We start from the raw sequence: 17228 nt of genomic DNA on the forward strand, positions 1-17228 counted from the left end.
TCTAAGTGCTCTCTGATCACACCTGTCTTGGGAACTGTCCGGAGTAGAAGCAAATCCCCATAGCAAACCTCTTCTACTCTGTGCAGTCCCCGAGACAAGCAGAGATGTCAGCAGAGAGCACTGTTGCCAGACAGAAAAGTACAACTCAACTTCAGCAGCTGATAATTATTGGAAGGATTAAGATTTTTTAATAGAAGTAATTTACAAATCTGTTTAACTTTCTGAGAGCCAGTTAATATATATAAAAAAAAGTTTTTCCTGGAACACCCCTTTAAGGACGCAGCCAATTTTATTTTTGCGTTTTTGTTGTTTCCTCCTCGCCTTCCAAAATCTAAAAAACTCTTTTATATTTCCATTCCCAAACCCATATGAGGCTTGTTTTTGCATGACCAGTTGTACTTTGTAATGACATCACTCATTTTACCCTAAAATGTATGGTAAACCCCAAAAATTATTTTTTGTGTAAGGAAAGTTCAGTGCCGCGTGCTATTAGCCATGGGTCCCGGCCATTGTTAGAGGCCAGACCCGACCCGCTATGACGCGGGGTCACACCATGGCACCATGTTATAGAACGAGAGCGGACTCATGACGTACCGGTACGTCATGGGTCCTTAAGTGGTTAAGGAATTAAAAAGAATACGTTTTCCACCGGAGTACCCCTTTAAAGGGTTAAAAACACAATGCACTAGTATATTTTTTCTACTTTTAAAATCCTTTTTTGGAAATCATCTGGGGGGGAGATTTATCAAAACCTGTGCAGAGGAAAACCTGTCCAGTTGCCCATAGCAACCAATCAGATCGCTTCTTTCATTTTTCACAGGCCTTCTTAAAAATGAAAGAAGCAAGCTGATTGGTTGCCATGGGCAACTGGGCAAGTTTTCCTCTGCACTGGTTTTGATAAATCTCCCCCCCTGGTTGATCTGTTGTTGTATAGTTGTGGTGGTAGTAGAAGTAGCTGCATAGACATGATAGGAGATCTGTGGTTGTGTAAGCCTGGTTGTAGAGAGGACAGCGGGAGTGGTGGTAGTACTAGTGAGTAAACAGCAGCAATGACATATCTAAACAGACTGTGTACAAACCCCTCGAAGCACTACTTTTTCACAACAATAAGTGTACCGCAAAAAAACTGCCACACTTTACTTGCAATAAAACAACAGATGCAGAACACTCTCTGCGATGCTGCCTTAACTACAATTATAAGGTGCAATTACAATTTTTGCACAAACTTCTGTTTGTTTTTTGTTTGTTTTTACTTTTTGAAAGTTTACTCCTAGCTTGCCAAGTGGGCAGGCCTTTGTTTGAAGTGGGCAGGCCTTAACACAAAGGGACGTGGCCTCCTTCCCGCACCAGATTTACTAAACCGTACAGCTGAAAGCAGGTATACGTTTTAATGCAATCTACATCAGCTTCTTGATGGAGTAGATGTCAGTCAGATGTGCACAGACATCCACTGACAGTGTGCATCTAATGGCAGAAAAATTTTACTTAAAGAGAATTTGACAGCTAGTTCACTTGCATTAAACAATATACCTAATATATTGGGTTATAGTGTGGGTGAATAGCTGCACAAAGAAGGGCCACTTACAGTTTTACCTTAGGTATATCCATAGCTCTGCTTGCGCAGCTCCCTCAATCTCTTCAATATTCCGCCCCTGCCCACCCCCTTCCATGATGTCAGAGATGTGGTGTGGGGGGGTGCTATGAGTGCTCTGCTCCTCGCTACACCCAACTCTGATGTCACGGAAGGGGGTGGGCTGAGCTGCGCAAGTTGCCTCCCCGCCTCCAATGTGCTCTGGAACGCAATGACAAAGAGCTTCTAATGGGCAGAGGTATGGATATACTTAACCCCTTAAGGACCAAGGACGTATGAGTACGTCCTTGGTCCCGCTCCCATGATATAACGTGGGGTCCCACGGTGACCCCGCATCATATCACAGCAGGCCCGGCATCATAGTGAAGCCGGGACCCGCCTCTAATAGCGCGCGGCACTGATCGTGGTGCCGCGCGCTATTAACCCTTTAGCCGCGCGCTCAAAGCTGAGCCACGCAGCTAAAAGTGAAAGTAAAAGTGCCAGGCTAGCTCAGGGAGCTGTTCGGGATCACCGCGGTATAATCGCGACATCCCGAACAGCTGTACTACAAGAGGAAGGTCTCTTACCTTCCTTCCTGCAGTCCGATCGCCGATTGAATGCTTCAAGCCTGAGATCCAGGCTTGAGCAATCGCCGAAAACACTGATCATTGCATCTCTATGGAGATGCAGTGAACAGTGTTAAAGATCAGTAAATGCAATGTTGATAGCCCCCTATGGGGGCTATAATATTGCAAAAAAAAAAAAAAGTGTAAAAAAATCATTAACCCTTTGAATTATCCCTTCCCCTAATAAAAGTTTGAATCACCCGGCATTTCCAATAATAAAAAAAAAAAGTGTAAATAAAAACAAAAATAAACATATGTGGTATCACCGCGTGCTGAAATGTCCAAATTAATAAAATATACCACTAATTAAACCGCACAGTCAATGGCGTACGCGCAAAAAAAAGTCCAAAATAGCGTAATTTTGGTCACTTTTTATATCATGAAAAGATGAATAAAAAGCGATCAAAAGGTCAGATCAATGCAAAAATTGTACCAACAAAAACTTCAGATCACGGCGCAAAAAATGAACCCTCATAGCCCCCTGAACACGGAAAAATAAAAAGTTATAGAGGTCAGAAGATGACAATTTTAAACGTATAAATTTTCCTGCATGTAGTTATGATTTTTTTCTGAAGTAATACAAAATCAAACCTATACAAGTAGGGTATCATTTTAACTGTATGGACCTAGAGAATAAAGATAAGGTGTAATTTTTACTGAAAAATTTACTACGTAGAAACGGAAGCCCCCAAAAATGACAAAATGGCTGTATTTTTTCAATTTTGTCGCACAATGATTTTTTTTCCCGTTTCACCGTGGCACAAAAAATAAGCCATAAAACAGATTTTTAGGTGCAAAATTTATGATTTTTTAAAGGTAAGGAGGAAAAAACGAAAAAGCAAAAACGGAAAAACGCCCGGTCCTTAAGGGGTTAAGGTAAAACTGTAAGTCAGTGTTTCCCAACCAGGGTGCCTCCAGCTGTTGCATGTTGGGAGTTGTAGTTTTGCAACAGCTGGAGGCACCTTGGTTGGGAAACTACTGTAAGTGACCCTTCTTTGTACAGCTATTCACTATAACTCAATATATTGGGTATAGTGTAAAATGTGAAATGAGCTGTTTGCAAGATATTATTATTATTATTTCTGCAATGTAGCTGTTTTAGCAGATTTGTCCAAAATTAACCTCCTCAGGATCAGGTTCAATCAGTTTTGGTTCGCTAATCTCTAATTGTCACAAAAATCCCTTCTAGAGATTCTGTATGACAGTCTGTGTAAACAATGTCATTGTGACCATGTTGGATGCTTTTAGAAGGATGCTAGAATGCATTTTTTTCCCTTTGCAACCTTGTTATTGCCATTTGCCTTGACATAAAAGATTAACTGCTAAAACTGGTCAGAATATACTAAATTGCTGTCTACATTACAAAAAAAAAAAAAAAAAATGAATCGCAAAATTTTTCAATGCTATTTGTTTAGGTTTATTCATAGACTAGATAAGAAAACCTGCCTACGTGGAAAATATTTCCCTGTGCAACAGAAAGGCATTTTAAAATATTGCTATTATAAGAACACCAGCTTCCCTCACTAGTCAGGCAATCCCTGCTAAGACTGTTCAATCCCCAGGTCTTATGCCCTGAAGGCAGTTCGGTATATCCTTCCTTATCTCTATATAAAGGTTAATCTCACAGCCTGAATCCATTGTGATTCACAGATAGCAGGGGCAATGGAGGAAGCAATTGGTCTGAACATAGAAGGTGTGAAGAAGAAAATTTATCATGGTGGCACAGGAGACCTGCCTAGATTTATCACTGGATCAAAGGTTTGTCTTGCTGCTCTGTAAGGTTGCCAAGTACAGGAGTATTACTGTAGTATATGCTGTGAGTGGGCACTGTAAAGATTAGCATAGAATGCAATAGCATTGTCTGTGTCTGTTTCCTATAAATGTTTCCCTGTACAGACATATGATTCTAGTTACACATTCATGATGTTATATTGTAAAACAAAATTATTGTGTAAAAAAAAGAAAACTATTTGTAAGAGAGTATGAAAGTATAGAATGATATAGATAGATAAATAGTCAGGTAGATAGATAGAAAATATAGAAGAAATAAATCTTATTATACTTCAGTTATTAATGGTGGTGTTACACATTACAGTGTCCAGTCAAGTATTCCTAAGAGTACAATGTGTTGAAAAAATAAATAAAGCACTTCAGAGACTAGGACAAGGATTTTTATAAAATAGAGTGAACCATCTTAAAGGAGTACTCTGGTGAAATGTAACTGTTCCCCTATCCACAGGATAGGGAATAAGTAGCTGATCATGGGAGGGTCCGACCACTGGGACCCCCCGTGATCTCCGGGATGGTACCCCGTAGGCACCACACGCTCCATTCATTACTATTAGAGTGCCGATGATGCCTGAGTGTTGTACTTGGGTCTTTTTGGCGATCCCGCAGAAATAAATGGAGAGTGTGCCGCCTGCAGCACACGCGCCTCACTGAGTGCCGGGTCCCATCCCGGTGATCGTGGGGGGTCCCAGCGTTTGGACCCCACGGGATCAGCTACTTATCCCCTATCCTGTTAACAGTTAATTTTCGCCGGAGTTGTCCTTTAAAGAAGACCAGAGAAAATTGTATTAAAATGTAGTTTTTGGGGGGTTAGTCTTGTTAAAGAGGTGGTCTTCTCCAGAGGTTTTTTACTGTAGATAGAAACATAATAGAGAGATGGATAGAAAGCAAAATAGGTAGCAGATAGATTATAGAAATACATGGATGAATGCATATGATTAGGTAGATGAATAAATAGATAATAAATAATAGATAATAAATAGATAATAGATAGATTATAGACAGAAATGGATCTATAAGATTGATTGATAAGATAGATTAAGGATTAATACAGTAAAGGAGTTTAAGCATGCATGGGATAGGCATAAGGTTACCCTTTATGTAAGATAGGGACAAGGACTTTTTATAGTATTCAGAAATTTTGGGCAGACTAGATGGAATAAATGGTTCTTATCTGCCGACACATTCTATGTTTCTATAGATATAGTAAACAGGTTAAATAGAGATTAGATATATAGATAGATACAAAACCACAATAGAGATCCGACAGCACTCAAGGATTAAGTGAATAAAACGTGTTTATTGACCCATGGTCAGCCGTGGTTGCGACGTTTCGAACGGCATCACGCCATAATTCTCATACTTGAGAATTATGGCGTAATGCCATCAAAACGTTGCATCCACTGCTGACCATGGGTCAATAAACACGTTTTATTCACTTAATCCTGGAGTGCTGTCGGATCTCTATTGTGGTTTTGGATCTCAACATTGAGTCTGCGACTGGGACTGAACTAGCATCTGCATGCACCCTGCACTTTGGTTTATTCACTGGTTGTGCTGCTTCTGTCAATGGTATGATAGATAGATAGATAGATAGATAGATAGATAGATAGATAGATAGATAGATAGAAAGAAAGAAAGATAATAGAGATGATAGATAATTAAATAAATAAATAAATAGATAGATTCTAGAGATAATAGATAATTAAATTGATAGAGTATATAGATGATAGATAATTAAATAGATAAATAAATAGATAGATAGATAGATAGATAGATAATAGGGATAAAAGATAACTAGACAGATCATAGCAACGATAGATAAAACTCCAATAAAATCAGTACATCCAGAATTGTAGTCTTTCAGCAGAGGGTGCAGACAGATATAGAACTGCAGTTACCAGGTCCAGAGAAAGGTAACAGGAGGCTACTGAAACGTTGTCTGTTTTTTTTGCAATATGGAATAAACTATCACTTTTTAATAAGATACATTTGGTGCACTGCACTTATCTTTTAGCTAAATAGATAAATAGAAAGATAGATGGGATAAAACAGAGAGCGAGAGAATATTTTAGGTTATGTCTTTTACTTGCTGTTAGGTACCAAGCTTATGAAACAGTGTTTCTACTATAGTAAACAGAATGTAATATAATTGTATAGCCATAGCAACACCTCATTAACAAAGTAAGAACTGCATTGCACTGGTTGATCTTTTGTTGCTCGGTATGTGTAACCTGGGATTTCCGTGGCATTATCACTTAGGACTATAAGATTACACTGCAGCAGATGGTGACACATTTAATGACAACTGTAATGAACACATTTATTTATTAAATGTGCATTCTAGGAGATTTCTAATAATGTAAAATTTTCAGCTGAAAACCACAAACAATGCAGAATGAAAGAATCTTAGCCCAGGAAAGGCTGCACTGACAACATCAATAAATATGTTTATGTATATCCAGGCGGCTTATGAGTCCATGATTCTGTAGACTGATTGGATGGAAGGTCAGAGAGTACATAGTGTTATTACCATCTGAATGCTTTTAAATACATATTTCCTTCAACTTCATTTTTTTTATGCCAAACAGTTCATTGTTTTTTTACTGCAGTAAAAAGGAAGCTTGGTTTTGTTCAGTACAGTCTAGTCATGTGGTTGGATAAACCAGGGTAAACAGATTGGGGTTGGAAATAGGGCTTCACAATTTACTAAGTGGTTACATTGCCTTTCACTTAGATTAGTACTTAAGAATAAATTACATTTTTCATTGTGTGTATTAGATTAAGCATTATAATAGATATTAAAATCCATAATAGGCACACAAATAACTTTAAACCTAAACCAGTTAAAAACATATTGGTAAACAATATTGATCAGAACGTAAATCAACAAAGAATGATCATTGAGAATGTACTTAAAGGGTGTTCTGGGACTTTATTATTGATGGCATTTCCTTAGGAGAAACACAACTCTATACATTTTGTAGTGGCTATACTTGGTACTACAGGTGTCTGCAGCTCGGTACCATTGAAGTGAACGGGACTGGGTTGCAATTTCATGCACAGTCACAACAATGGGACCTTCTGCCTTTTTCTTTCTAATGCTATCCTGTTAATAGGTGATACGATTTGGTAATAATTTGAGCTAAATAGGTTATGTTGCCAATGATCTTACTTAGTAAATTGCTAAATTCTCTACTTTGACCTTTTTTAAATTCCTATAAAGCAAGGAGGGAAAGCAATACAGCAGAAAGCAACACAGTTATAGATGATTGAAACTTTTACTCCAAAATAACAAACGGCTGCGAAAATACTGTCACTGGGACAATCAAATAACAATTCACCAAAACATAAAGCACCAGTCACCACTGAAAAAAAATATTAAAGGGATACTCCCCTGGAAAACATTTTTTTTAAATCAACTGGTGCCAGAAAGTTAAAACAGATTTGTAAATTACTTCTATTAAAAAATCTTAATCCTTTCTGTAATAATCAGCTGTTGTATGCTCCACAGGAAGTAATTTTCTTTTTGAATTTCCTTTCTGTCTGACCACAGTTCTCTCTGCTGACACCTCTGTCGATTTTAGGAACTGTCTGGAGCAGGATAGCTTTGCAATGGGGATTTGCTCCTACTTTGGACAGTTCCTAAAATGGACAGAGGTCTCAGCAGAGAGCACTGTGGTCAGACAGAGAGGAAATAAAAACATTTAAAAAATACTTCCTGTGGAGCATACAACAGCTGATAAGTACAGGAAGGATTAAGATTTTTAATAGAAGTAATTTATAAATCTGTTTAACATTCTGTCACCAGTTAGTTTATAAAAAAAATGTTTTCCAGGAGAGTACCCCTTTATCATTTAAAAACATACAAGAAATGGTATAACATAGCGAGAATGGCTAAAAGAGTACAAAGGTGCAGAAGAAAGAGATACAAGCCACAGTAGTGCATACAATTAACGTTAAAAGATCAAATGGTACATACAGAAAGGGAATTACAAAGACACACATGCCATAGCAGCATGAGGGCAATACCATACATAGGCTAGGCTGAAACAAACAGATGAATGCAACTTGAAAAAGAGCACACATGATAGAATGCATAAGCAATAGTTCAGACAACCTATCATGTATGCCTTCAGGAGCACAGTACCAACTGGTCTATTGCTTATGCATTCTATCCTGAGTACTCTTTTTCAAGTTGCATTCGTCTGCTTGTACAACTGAGTGTCCATTATGTGACCAGGACAGATTTCAATGACTGTTGGTGGATATCTTGAAAATCACGAGGGATTTATATAGAAAGTATATACCTTTTCATTACAGAAAACAATTTACTGAAACAGTAATGCTTTTTTTGGCCAGTTTCACACAAGCACAATAATGGTGTATTTCTGAACACACAAGCCCTTTCTGGCTCAATTGTGGGTCTAATGACCCAAACTAACAGCTTGAAGGATCTATGATGCTGTTATTATGGGTAATTAGACCTGTGGTTGGACTTGTGACCGTTACGGCAGAGGTGAAGTGGATCCGCTGAATCTGTGTGGATGATGGCGTGGGCCGTACAAGGGAGCAGAGTCTAAGGTTCTCACTAGAGCCCACCGCAAAGCGGGAAGGACTTGCTGTGGCTGGCGGCACCCAGTTCGCTACCCCTGATATGACTCGTCCACACAGGCGGCCGACGTGTAACTTGGCACAGGAAGGATGAGGAAACACAAAGTCACAACAGGCAGGAGGTCAGGGCTGGCGGCACTGTAGCAAGGTCAGGTCACGTAGCTAGAGGTCAGAAGGCAGGCGGCACAGGAGCAAGGTCAGGATACGTAGCAATGGGATCAGATACACAGCAAGGCGAGACACAAACTGAACACTTTCTCTAAGGCAATAATAGCACAGAGATCCTGCAAGGGTCAAAAGAAAGTGCTTATACTTATAGGGTCATGGAGCAGCAAGAACCAATTAAGTGAGTACTGACCCTTTAAATTTCACATAGCCGTCGAACGAGTGACCTAGGAGGCGGGATGCATGCGCCGGCAAGCAGGCAGAACAGAGGAGACACGGGGACGATGGGGGAGGTAAGGAGCAGGGTGCTGAATACCAGTGCATCGCGGCATGCGAAACACAGTGCGGACCGCGCCGGCCAGCGGAGAAGGAGTGTGTCGGCGGCCAGCATGTCTGACCGCGGTGCAACTCCTGACAGTGACCATAATAAAGGAACAAAAAAGGTATGCTTTGTCAAAAAGGAACAGATTCTGGTGCTGTTGGTCTGTTCCAAAGGCATTTTTCGGACACTTAGAAGAAAAGTGAATTGCGGATTTTGGCATGGTTTCCAATATTTCTGTTTGGGAAATCTAAAACTTATTAGAAAGGCTGCAGGGATAGAGTCTGTGATAAAATGTCAAGTAATATAATTGTCATTAAGGTTGCAACAGAATTGTTTTATACAAACACCCTCTGAGGATTTATCATCAAATATGTTTTTCCTGATCTAAATAACTTCTAGAAGAACTAAGTCAGCGAATTTCCTCAGTTAATTAGGCTACAACAGAAATGAAATAAATCCCCTGATCCCTTCCATTTTTAATTGTATTTCATTGCCAGTGTTATATAGGCCCTGGGTGGCAGCACATTGGTACATGATGTAATTAATCTTGCTGCGTTTATGAAAATATATCACTTGCACTAACAATTTAAAGGGAAATTTCACCAGAACTGGATTTATATTTCCTTTCCATTTCAGTCCCTACCCAATGTACCTACATTTCTGAGCTTCTAGTATATGAAGCCAAAAAATTGGAAAGATGACCCAAATATAGGCATTGTTTAACCCATTTCCTATTACAGTCAAGCTGGCCGTACATTTTAGATTACAAATGGCCATTTTGAGCTACCTGTTGTTTATGGTTGGACAGTGAAGAGTGTCATTATTAATGACAAACCCATTAGTTAAAACAGCAAATTGACCTCTGCTGTCCTCTGTGCCCTGCTCTTGCCTTCCATTGATGGGATGCAGATCTGCTGTTGGGTATGAGTCGCCTTCCAAAAACAGTACCTGCTAATGGCTAAATTGATATTTCCTGTGTTTAACATGTTTAGTGTATGGCTACTTTACTTTTGAAGCTGGGAACACATGCCCTAACCAATAACATAACATTTATGAAGACCAGTGGTCAGTTTTAAACAAAAAAAGATTTTATTTGTACGGCATATTATAATTTGTAGCCTCTAGTGCCCCGCTTCCAACATTGTTTTTATTTTGTTGATTTGCCTCCCTCCATTTCCGAGATATAGGGATTTTACTATTTTGTTGACTATCTGCACTTTTCACTGAAAAGTCAAGTAGGCATATACTTTAGTTGGAAAAGGGATGAGAATGCTAGACTCAAGGGAGTCTGACCCACCTCTCTGTAGAATCATACTTACTACCCCCTTAGCCTGATGCACTCCTCCTTAGCCTCATAGTCACTGCCCCTGATCCACTCCTCCTTTGCCTGTTATTCACCACCCCCTACTCCTGATCACTCCACCTTAGTCTCACATTTACCACCCCAGAGCCTGATCCATTCCTTCAGCTCCATATAAAACACCTTAAAGGGGTACTCCGGTGGAAAACTTTTTTTTTAAATGAAATGGTGCCAAAATGTTAAACAGATTTTTTAATTACTTCTATTAAAAAATCTTAATCCTTCCAGTACTTATCAGCCGGTGTTATTTTAGTACTTTTTATCAGCTGTATGCTACAGTGTAAATTCTTTACTCTTTGAATTTCTTTTTTTTGTGTTGTCCACAGTGCTCTCTGCTGACACCTCTGTCCATGGCAGGACTGTCCAGAGTAGCATAGGTTTGCTATGGGGATTTTCTCCTGCTCTGGACAGTTCCTGATACTGTCATGAGGTGTCATCCGAGAGCATTGTGGACAACACAAAAAATAAATTAAAAAAATAAAGATTTTCCTCTGTAGCAAATAGCTGCTAAAAAGTACTGAAAGGATTAACATTTTTTAATAGAAAATCTGTTTACCTTTCTGACACCAGTTCATAAAAAAAAAAAAAAAAAAAGTTTTCCAACGGAGTACCCCTTTAAGTTTGCTTCACATCAACCAGCCTCATATTCACATCCTCTTAACCGGATTTATGCCACATGTTAAAGGGGTACTCCGCCCCTAGACATCTTATCCCCTATCCAAAGGATAGGGGATAAGATGTCAGTTCGCCGGGGTCCCGCTGCTGGGGACCCCGTGGATCACCACTGCGGCACCCCGCTATCATTACTGCGCAGAGCGAGATCGCTCTGCGCGTAATGACGGGCGATACAGGGGCCGGAGCATCGTTACGTCACGGCTCCCCCCCTCGTGATGTCACGGCCCGCCCCGTCAATATAAGTCTATGGGAGGGGGCGTGGGGGTCGTCAAGCCCCCTGCCATAGACTTGCATGAAGGGGACGGGCCGTGATGTCATGAGGGGCGGAGCCATGCCATCACGCTGCTCTGGCCCCTGTATCGCCCGTCATTACGCACAGAGCGAACTCGCTCTGTGCAGTAATGATGGCGGGGTGCCGCAGTGGCGATCCCCGGGGTCCCCAGCAGCGGGACCGCGGCGATCTAACATCTTATCCCCTATCCTTTGGATAGAGGATAAGATGCCAGGGGCGGACTACCCCTTTAACACTCCCAGTCTCACATTCATATACCCTAATCCTAGCATTCAAACTCCCTTTTCGAGATGAAGTTCACGCCCGCCTGACTATTCAGGGAAAAGTACAGACAGTTAACCAAATTGTAAAATCCATATATCTCAGGAATGAGGTGTTGCAACAAAATAAAGGCAGTGTTGGAATCAGGGCACCTGAGGCTACAAAATTGTATAAAGAAGCATAATCCTTTTTATACCAGAGGTCCACTTTAAAGGGTTTGTCCCATCTAGTCAAAATGTTTTTTATCCACCCTGTGTCTTTGATTTCTCTGATAGCAGTCACACATGATCTTTAAATATCTTCATATAATTTATCTTTATGAAATTAGATTTTTTTAGACTTAAAGGGTAGCTCCCACCATCCTATTTTTTTTTTCTTTCTGTCCCTGCCTAATGCCCTTCTATCCCTAACCCCCTCCCTCCTTTTAATTTTAATTTTTACTATATTAAAAATGCTTTTTGTCTGCCTGGCAGTGTGCTCACTACCAGGCAGACTTCCCCAGCAGGCACCACGTCACTGATGCCTGCTGGGGGGGGGGGACTTCGGCCCTTAGTTCATCTACACAGGGTGCCTCCAGCTGTTTCATCACTACAACTCCCAGCTTGCCTTGATATCTATTGGCTGTCAGGGCATGCTGGGAGTTGTAGTATTGAAACAGCTGGAGGCACCCTGTGCAGATAAACTATTAGTTACATGCGGCGCTGTCCCGTCCCCTCTGTCTCCTTCCCCCCCCCGCGCCATACCCCGTTCCCTCCATCACAACACCCCCCCCCCCCCATTACACTTACTGCAGAGTCCGGCAGCGGGCGTGCAGGGACAGCGGCGGCGACAGCGGCAGCGATGTGCGGGAGGAGTGTCCTCCCAGCCAGTGGCCGGGGAGCCAATGCGCTCGCTCCCTGCCTGTCTGATTGACAGGCAGGGAGCGAGCACAGGCTGAATGAAAAAGGACCGATGCCCAGCCGCATAGGTCCTTTTTCAGGCGTGACGTCACGCCAGGCTGCAGCCGGCCACTAGGAGGGAGACCCCTAGTGGCCAATTTTCAAATGTAAATTAAACTATTTTAATTAAAAAAAATAAAATAAAAGTATATTAGAGATATGTTGTAGTACATAAGTACTACAACATATCAAAAAATAAAGTTGGTGACAGTGCCCATTTAAGTGCAAAGGTTTGTTGAATTTTTAGATCATCCATGCATGAACATTCGCCATCAATTCGTATAACATTAAAGAGAAGCCTTGATGAGTTCATTTATAATCTTCAAGAGCCCCTTAATAATGGCCTAACATTATCACAAAAGAACATCTGAAATAATCAGGGAGAATGTTCCTTACAAAACAGAGATAAGAAATATAAAATGATTTTCCAGTAGTTTAAGAGTAATAGCTTTGTGCAGTGTATACAAGATACTGAGATTACATTTCTGAAATTGTGTAATCGCACAGATGCCACATGCACTTATGAGCTCAGTAAATCATTGCAGAATCTAAGATGGTATTATGCAGCAAATATTATGGGGCCCACCATCATTTCGCAATACCTAACATAGTCATTTTTACATAGTATAAAGTCCACACAACTGCATTGCTTGAGTTTATTCTATGACTTTATTGTATCATCATATTTCACATTATTATCTTTATTATCTTTTTCTAAAGTGCAAAGTGGCTGCTTATATTTTGATAAGACATTACCACTCTCAGGGGTACATTGTGCCCTGTACTATTTACAGAAACTGTGGTGGCCGTGTTTTGTATTTTTTTTTGCCTTGATCTATTGAAGACACTATAGCAGACACTAGTAAGCAACATATGGATATTGAATAACACTATATGGGAAGTATTGCTATGTTGTACTATATTATAAGCATAGATACTGGCACTGTAAGAGGGTACTATGGCTTGCACTATTATCAAAATCCCATAACTATGTATGGATGGCTGCATTCATGCAAAACTAGTTAACTTAATTAAACCATATTGTAAACATAGATCACTAATCTCTACCTTACAGGACCAGGGTCACTCTCCACATCCAGCCTAATTCTGGAAAGCACTTCTTCATCCAAGCCCTTCTAAATTCTTGTATTGTCCACTATGATACAGGATGGAACTATCCAAAAATATGTTAGGGGCCACAGGACAGCCAACTTCCTGCCATGTGCTTTTCACTGGTCCGACACAGCCCCTCCTTGACTTAGCTATAGCTCCTCCAGGTTGAAATCTTTCACTCGCCAAACTATCTTGGCCTCTCGCGAAGTTGCTATCTCTAACCACTCATGAAGACCTCCCAGTGTTGAATTCTTCCAGGTAATGTTATTCTAAGCCCACACATTAGAGACAGTCTGCACAAGACTCCCTAAACTGTCCTTTCCCAAAGCTCTAGGAACAGTAAACACACTACTCTTCAATGACTGCAGCTACATCCATAATGGTCTATGGGACTTGCTAAATAACACCACAATAGCACTTCCCCCTATGGGTCCTTACTATATTCTAGGTAGGTCACTACACAGTGATTCCACAGTCATCTTTTCCTTTTCTTTGGCCTCTGACTCACTAACACTTACACAATGGCCAAGTTATTCCTGCCGGCAGTCCACCAACCTTTCAGTGCACAAAAAGTACAAAGCACACATTCTGAAGTTACTGTATGACACACATACAATAGTTCACCCCTCACATTTTTTGCTAAAATGTAAAGTAATAAGTGCACAGCCTGTATAACAGTGTTTAGGTTGTGCCCCCTCAATATAACTCAACATACAGCCATTAATGTCTAAACCTTGGCAACAAAAGTAAGTACACCCCTAATTCAAAATCTCCAGATTGGGCCCAAAGTGTCAATATTTTGTGTGACCACCATTATTTTCCTGCACTGTCTTAACCGGGACAATTTTCATTTTTGTTTTTTTACTCCTCTCTGTCACGATTCGGCTTCCAGGTAGTGGATCCTCTGTGTCAGCGAGGGATTGGCGTGGACCGTGCTAGTGGACCGGTTCTAAGAGGCTACTGGTTTTCACCAGAGCCCGCCGCAAAGCGGGATGGTCTTGCTGCGGCAGTAGCAACCAGGTCGTATCCACTAGCAACGGCTCTACCTCGCTGACTGCTGAGAAGGCGTGGGACAGAAGGACTAGGCAGAGGCAAGGTCAGACGTAGCAGAAGGTCGAGGGCAGGCGGCAAGGTTCGTAGTCAGGATGGGTAGCAGAAGTTCAGGTACACAGGCTTTGGACACACTAAACGCTTTCACTGGCACAAGGCAACAAGATCCGGCAAGGGAGTGCATGGGAGGAGGTCAGATAAAGGCAGGGAGCAGGTGGAAGCCAATTAAGCTAATTGGGCCAGGCACCAATCATTGGTGCACTGGCCCTTTAAGTCTCAGAGAGCTGGCGCGCGCGCGCCCTAGAGAGCGGAGCCGCGCGCGCCAGCACATGACAGCAGGGGACCGGGACGGGTAAGTGACCTGGGATGCGATTCGCGAGCGGGCGCGTCCCGCTGTGCGAATCGCATCCCCAACGGCCAAGACAGTGCAGCGCTCCCGGTCAGCGGGACTGACCGGGGCGCTGCAGGGAGAAAGACGCCGTGAGCGCTCCGGGGAGGAGCGGGGACCCGGAGCGCTAGGCGTAACAGTACCCCCCCCCCTTAGGTCTCCCCTTCTCTTTGTCCGGTAACTGCCTCCCCTGGGATGAGGACACCGGGAAAGAATGGAGGGTTTCCTCAACGGCAGGCAGTACAGCAGGAGTGGGAATGGGGAGGGAGGGCAGAGGGCGAGGCCTGGCACGGGGCAGTGTGACACCAGGACGGGGGCCATGGGGAGGCACAGAGGCTTGCCTGACGGGACTGGGAGGGGGGGAGAGGCACTTCCTGTGGCAGGCAGAGTCCCAGTTCCTGATCTCCCCGGTGGTCCAATCAATGGTGGGGGAATGAAGCCGGAGCCAAGGCAGACCGAGGAGGACCTCAGAGGTACAGTTGGGGAGAATGAAGAACTCAATCCTCTCAAGGTGGGGTCCAATAGACATGAGGAAGGGCTCTGTGCGGTAACGCACGGTGCAGTCCAATCTGGCTCCGTTGACCGCGGAAATGTAGAGCGGCTTGACGAGACGGGTCACCGGGATGCTGAATTTATTAACAAACGACTCCAAAATAAAATTTCCAGAGGCACCGGAGTCCAAGCAGGCCACGGCTGAGAGGGAGGAGTTGGCTGAAGAAGAAATCCGCACGGGTACCGTGAGACGTGGAGGAGCAGACTTGGAACCAAGAGACGCCACACCCACGTGAGCTGGGTGCGTGCGTGCGTTTCCCAGGCGTGGAGGACGGATAGGGCAATCCACCAAGAAATGCTCGGTACTGGCACAGTAAAGACAGAGATTTTCTTCCCTACGGCGATTCCTCTCTTCCTGGGTCAGGCGAGACTTATCCACTTGCATGGCCTCCTCGGCGGGAGGCCCAGGCGTAGATTGCAACGGATACTGTGGGAGAGGTTCCCAGAGATCTAAGTCTTTTTCCTGGCGGAGCTCTTGGTGTCGCTCAGAAAAACGCATGTCAATGCGGGTAGCTAGATGGATGAGTTCTTGCAGATTGGCAGGAATCTCTCGTGCGGCCAGCACATCCTTGATGCGACTGGATAGGCCTTTTTTAAAGGTCACGCAGAGAGCCTCGTTATTCCATGATAACTCGGAGGCAAGAGTACGAAATTGGATGGCGTACTCGCCCACTGAAGAATTACCCTGGACCAGGTTCAACAGGGCAGTCTCGGCAGAAGAAGCTCGGGCTGGCTCCTCGAAGACACTCCGGAGTTCAGCGAAGAAGGCCTGGACTGTGGCTGTGGCAGGATCATTGCGGTCCCAGAGCGGTGTGGCCCAAGACAAGGCCTTTCCTGAAAGAAGGCTTACTACGAACGCCACCTTAGACCGTTCTGAAGGAAACAAGTCCGACAACATCTCCATATGCAGGGAACACTGAGACAAAAATCCACGGCAGAGTTTAGAGTCCCCATCAAATTTGTCCGGCAGGGACAAGCGGAGGTTAGGAGCGGCCACTCGCTGCGGAGGAGGTGCAGGAGCTGGCGGAGGAGATGGTTGCTGCTGTAGCAGAGGCAGAAGTTGCTGTAACATGGCGGTCAACTGCGACAGCTGCTGTCCTTGTTGGGCAATCTGCTGCGATTGCTGAGCGACCACCGTGGGAAGATCAGCGAGACTTGGCAGCGGCACCTCAGCGGGATCCATGGCCGGATCTACTGTCACGATTCGGCTTCCAGGTAGTGGATCCTCTGTGTCAGCGAGGGATTGGCGTGGACCGTGCTAGTGGACCGGTTCTAAGAGGCTACTGGTTTTCACCAGAGCCCGCCGCAAAGCGGGATGGTCTTGCTGCGGCAGTAGCAACCAGGTCGTATCCACTAGCAACGGCTCTACCTCGCTGACTGCTGAGAAGGCGTGGGACAGAAGGACTAGGCAGAGGCAAGGTCAGACGTAGCAGAAGGTCGAGGGCAGGCGGCAAGGTTCGTAGTCAGGATGGGTAGCAGAAGTTCAGGTACACAGGCTTTGGACACACTAAACG

At 43.2% G+C, this 17228-nt stretch overlaps 1 protein-coding gene across 3 annotated transcripts in view; it reads left to right on the top strand.

Moving 5' to 3' along the window:
* Positions 1-17228, top strand: part of AIPL1 (aryl hydrocarbon receptor interacting protein like 1) — a 158131-nt gene that overhangs the window by 36267 nt on the left and 104636 nt on the right. For 2 of the 3 annotated variants that reach the window (XM_056558423.1, XM_056558426.1), the window contains exon 2: positions 3847-3954. In XM_056558423.1, the coding sequence (XP_056414398.1) occupies positions 3847-3954 (108 nt within the window). Of the gene's footprint in view, positions 1-899; positions 1033-3846; positions 3955-17228 lie in introns of those variants that run through there. The other variant, XM_056558425.1, reaches the window with a different exon arrangement.

Source organism: Hyla sarda, chromosome 2 (genome assembly GCF_029499605.1).
Source record: "Hyla sarda isolate aHylSar1 chromosome 2, aHylSar1.hap1, whole genome shotgun sequence".
In the NCBI taxonomy this organism is placed as follows: domain Eukaryota; kingdom Metazoa; phylum Chordata; class Amphibia; order Anura; family Hylidae; genus Hyla; species Hyla sarda.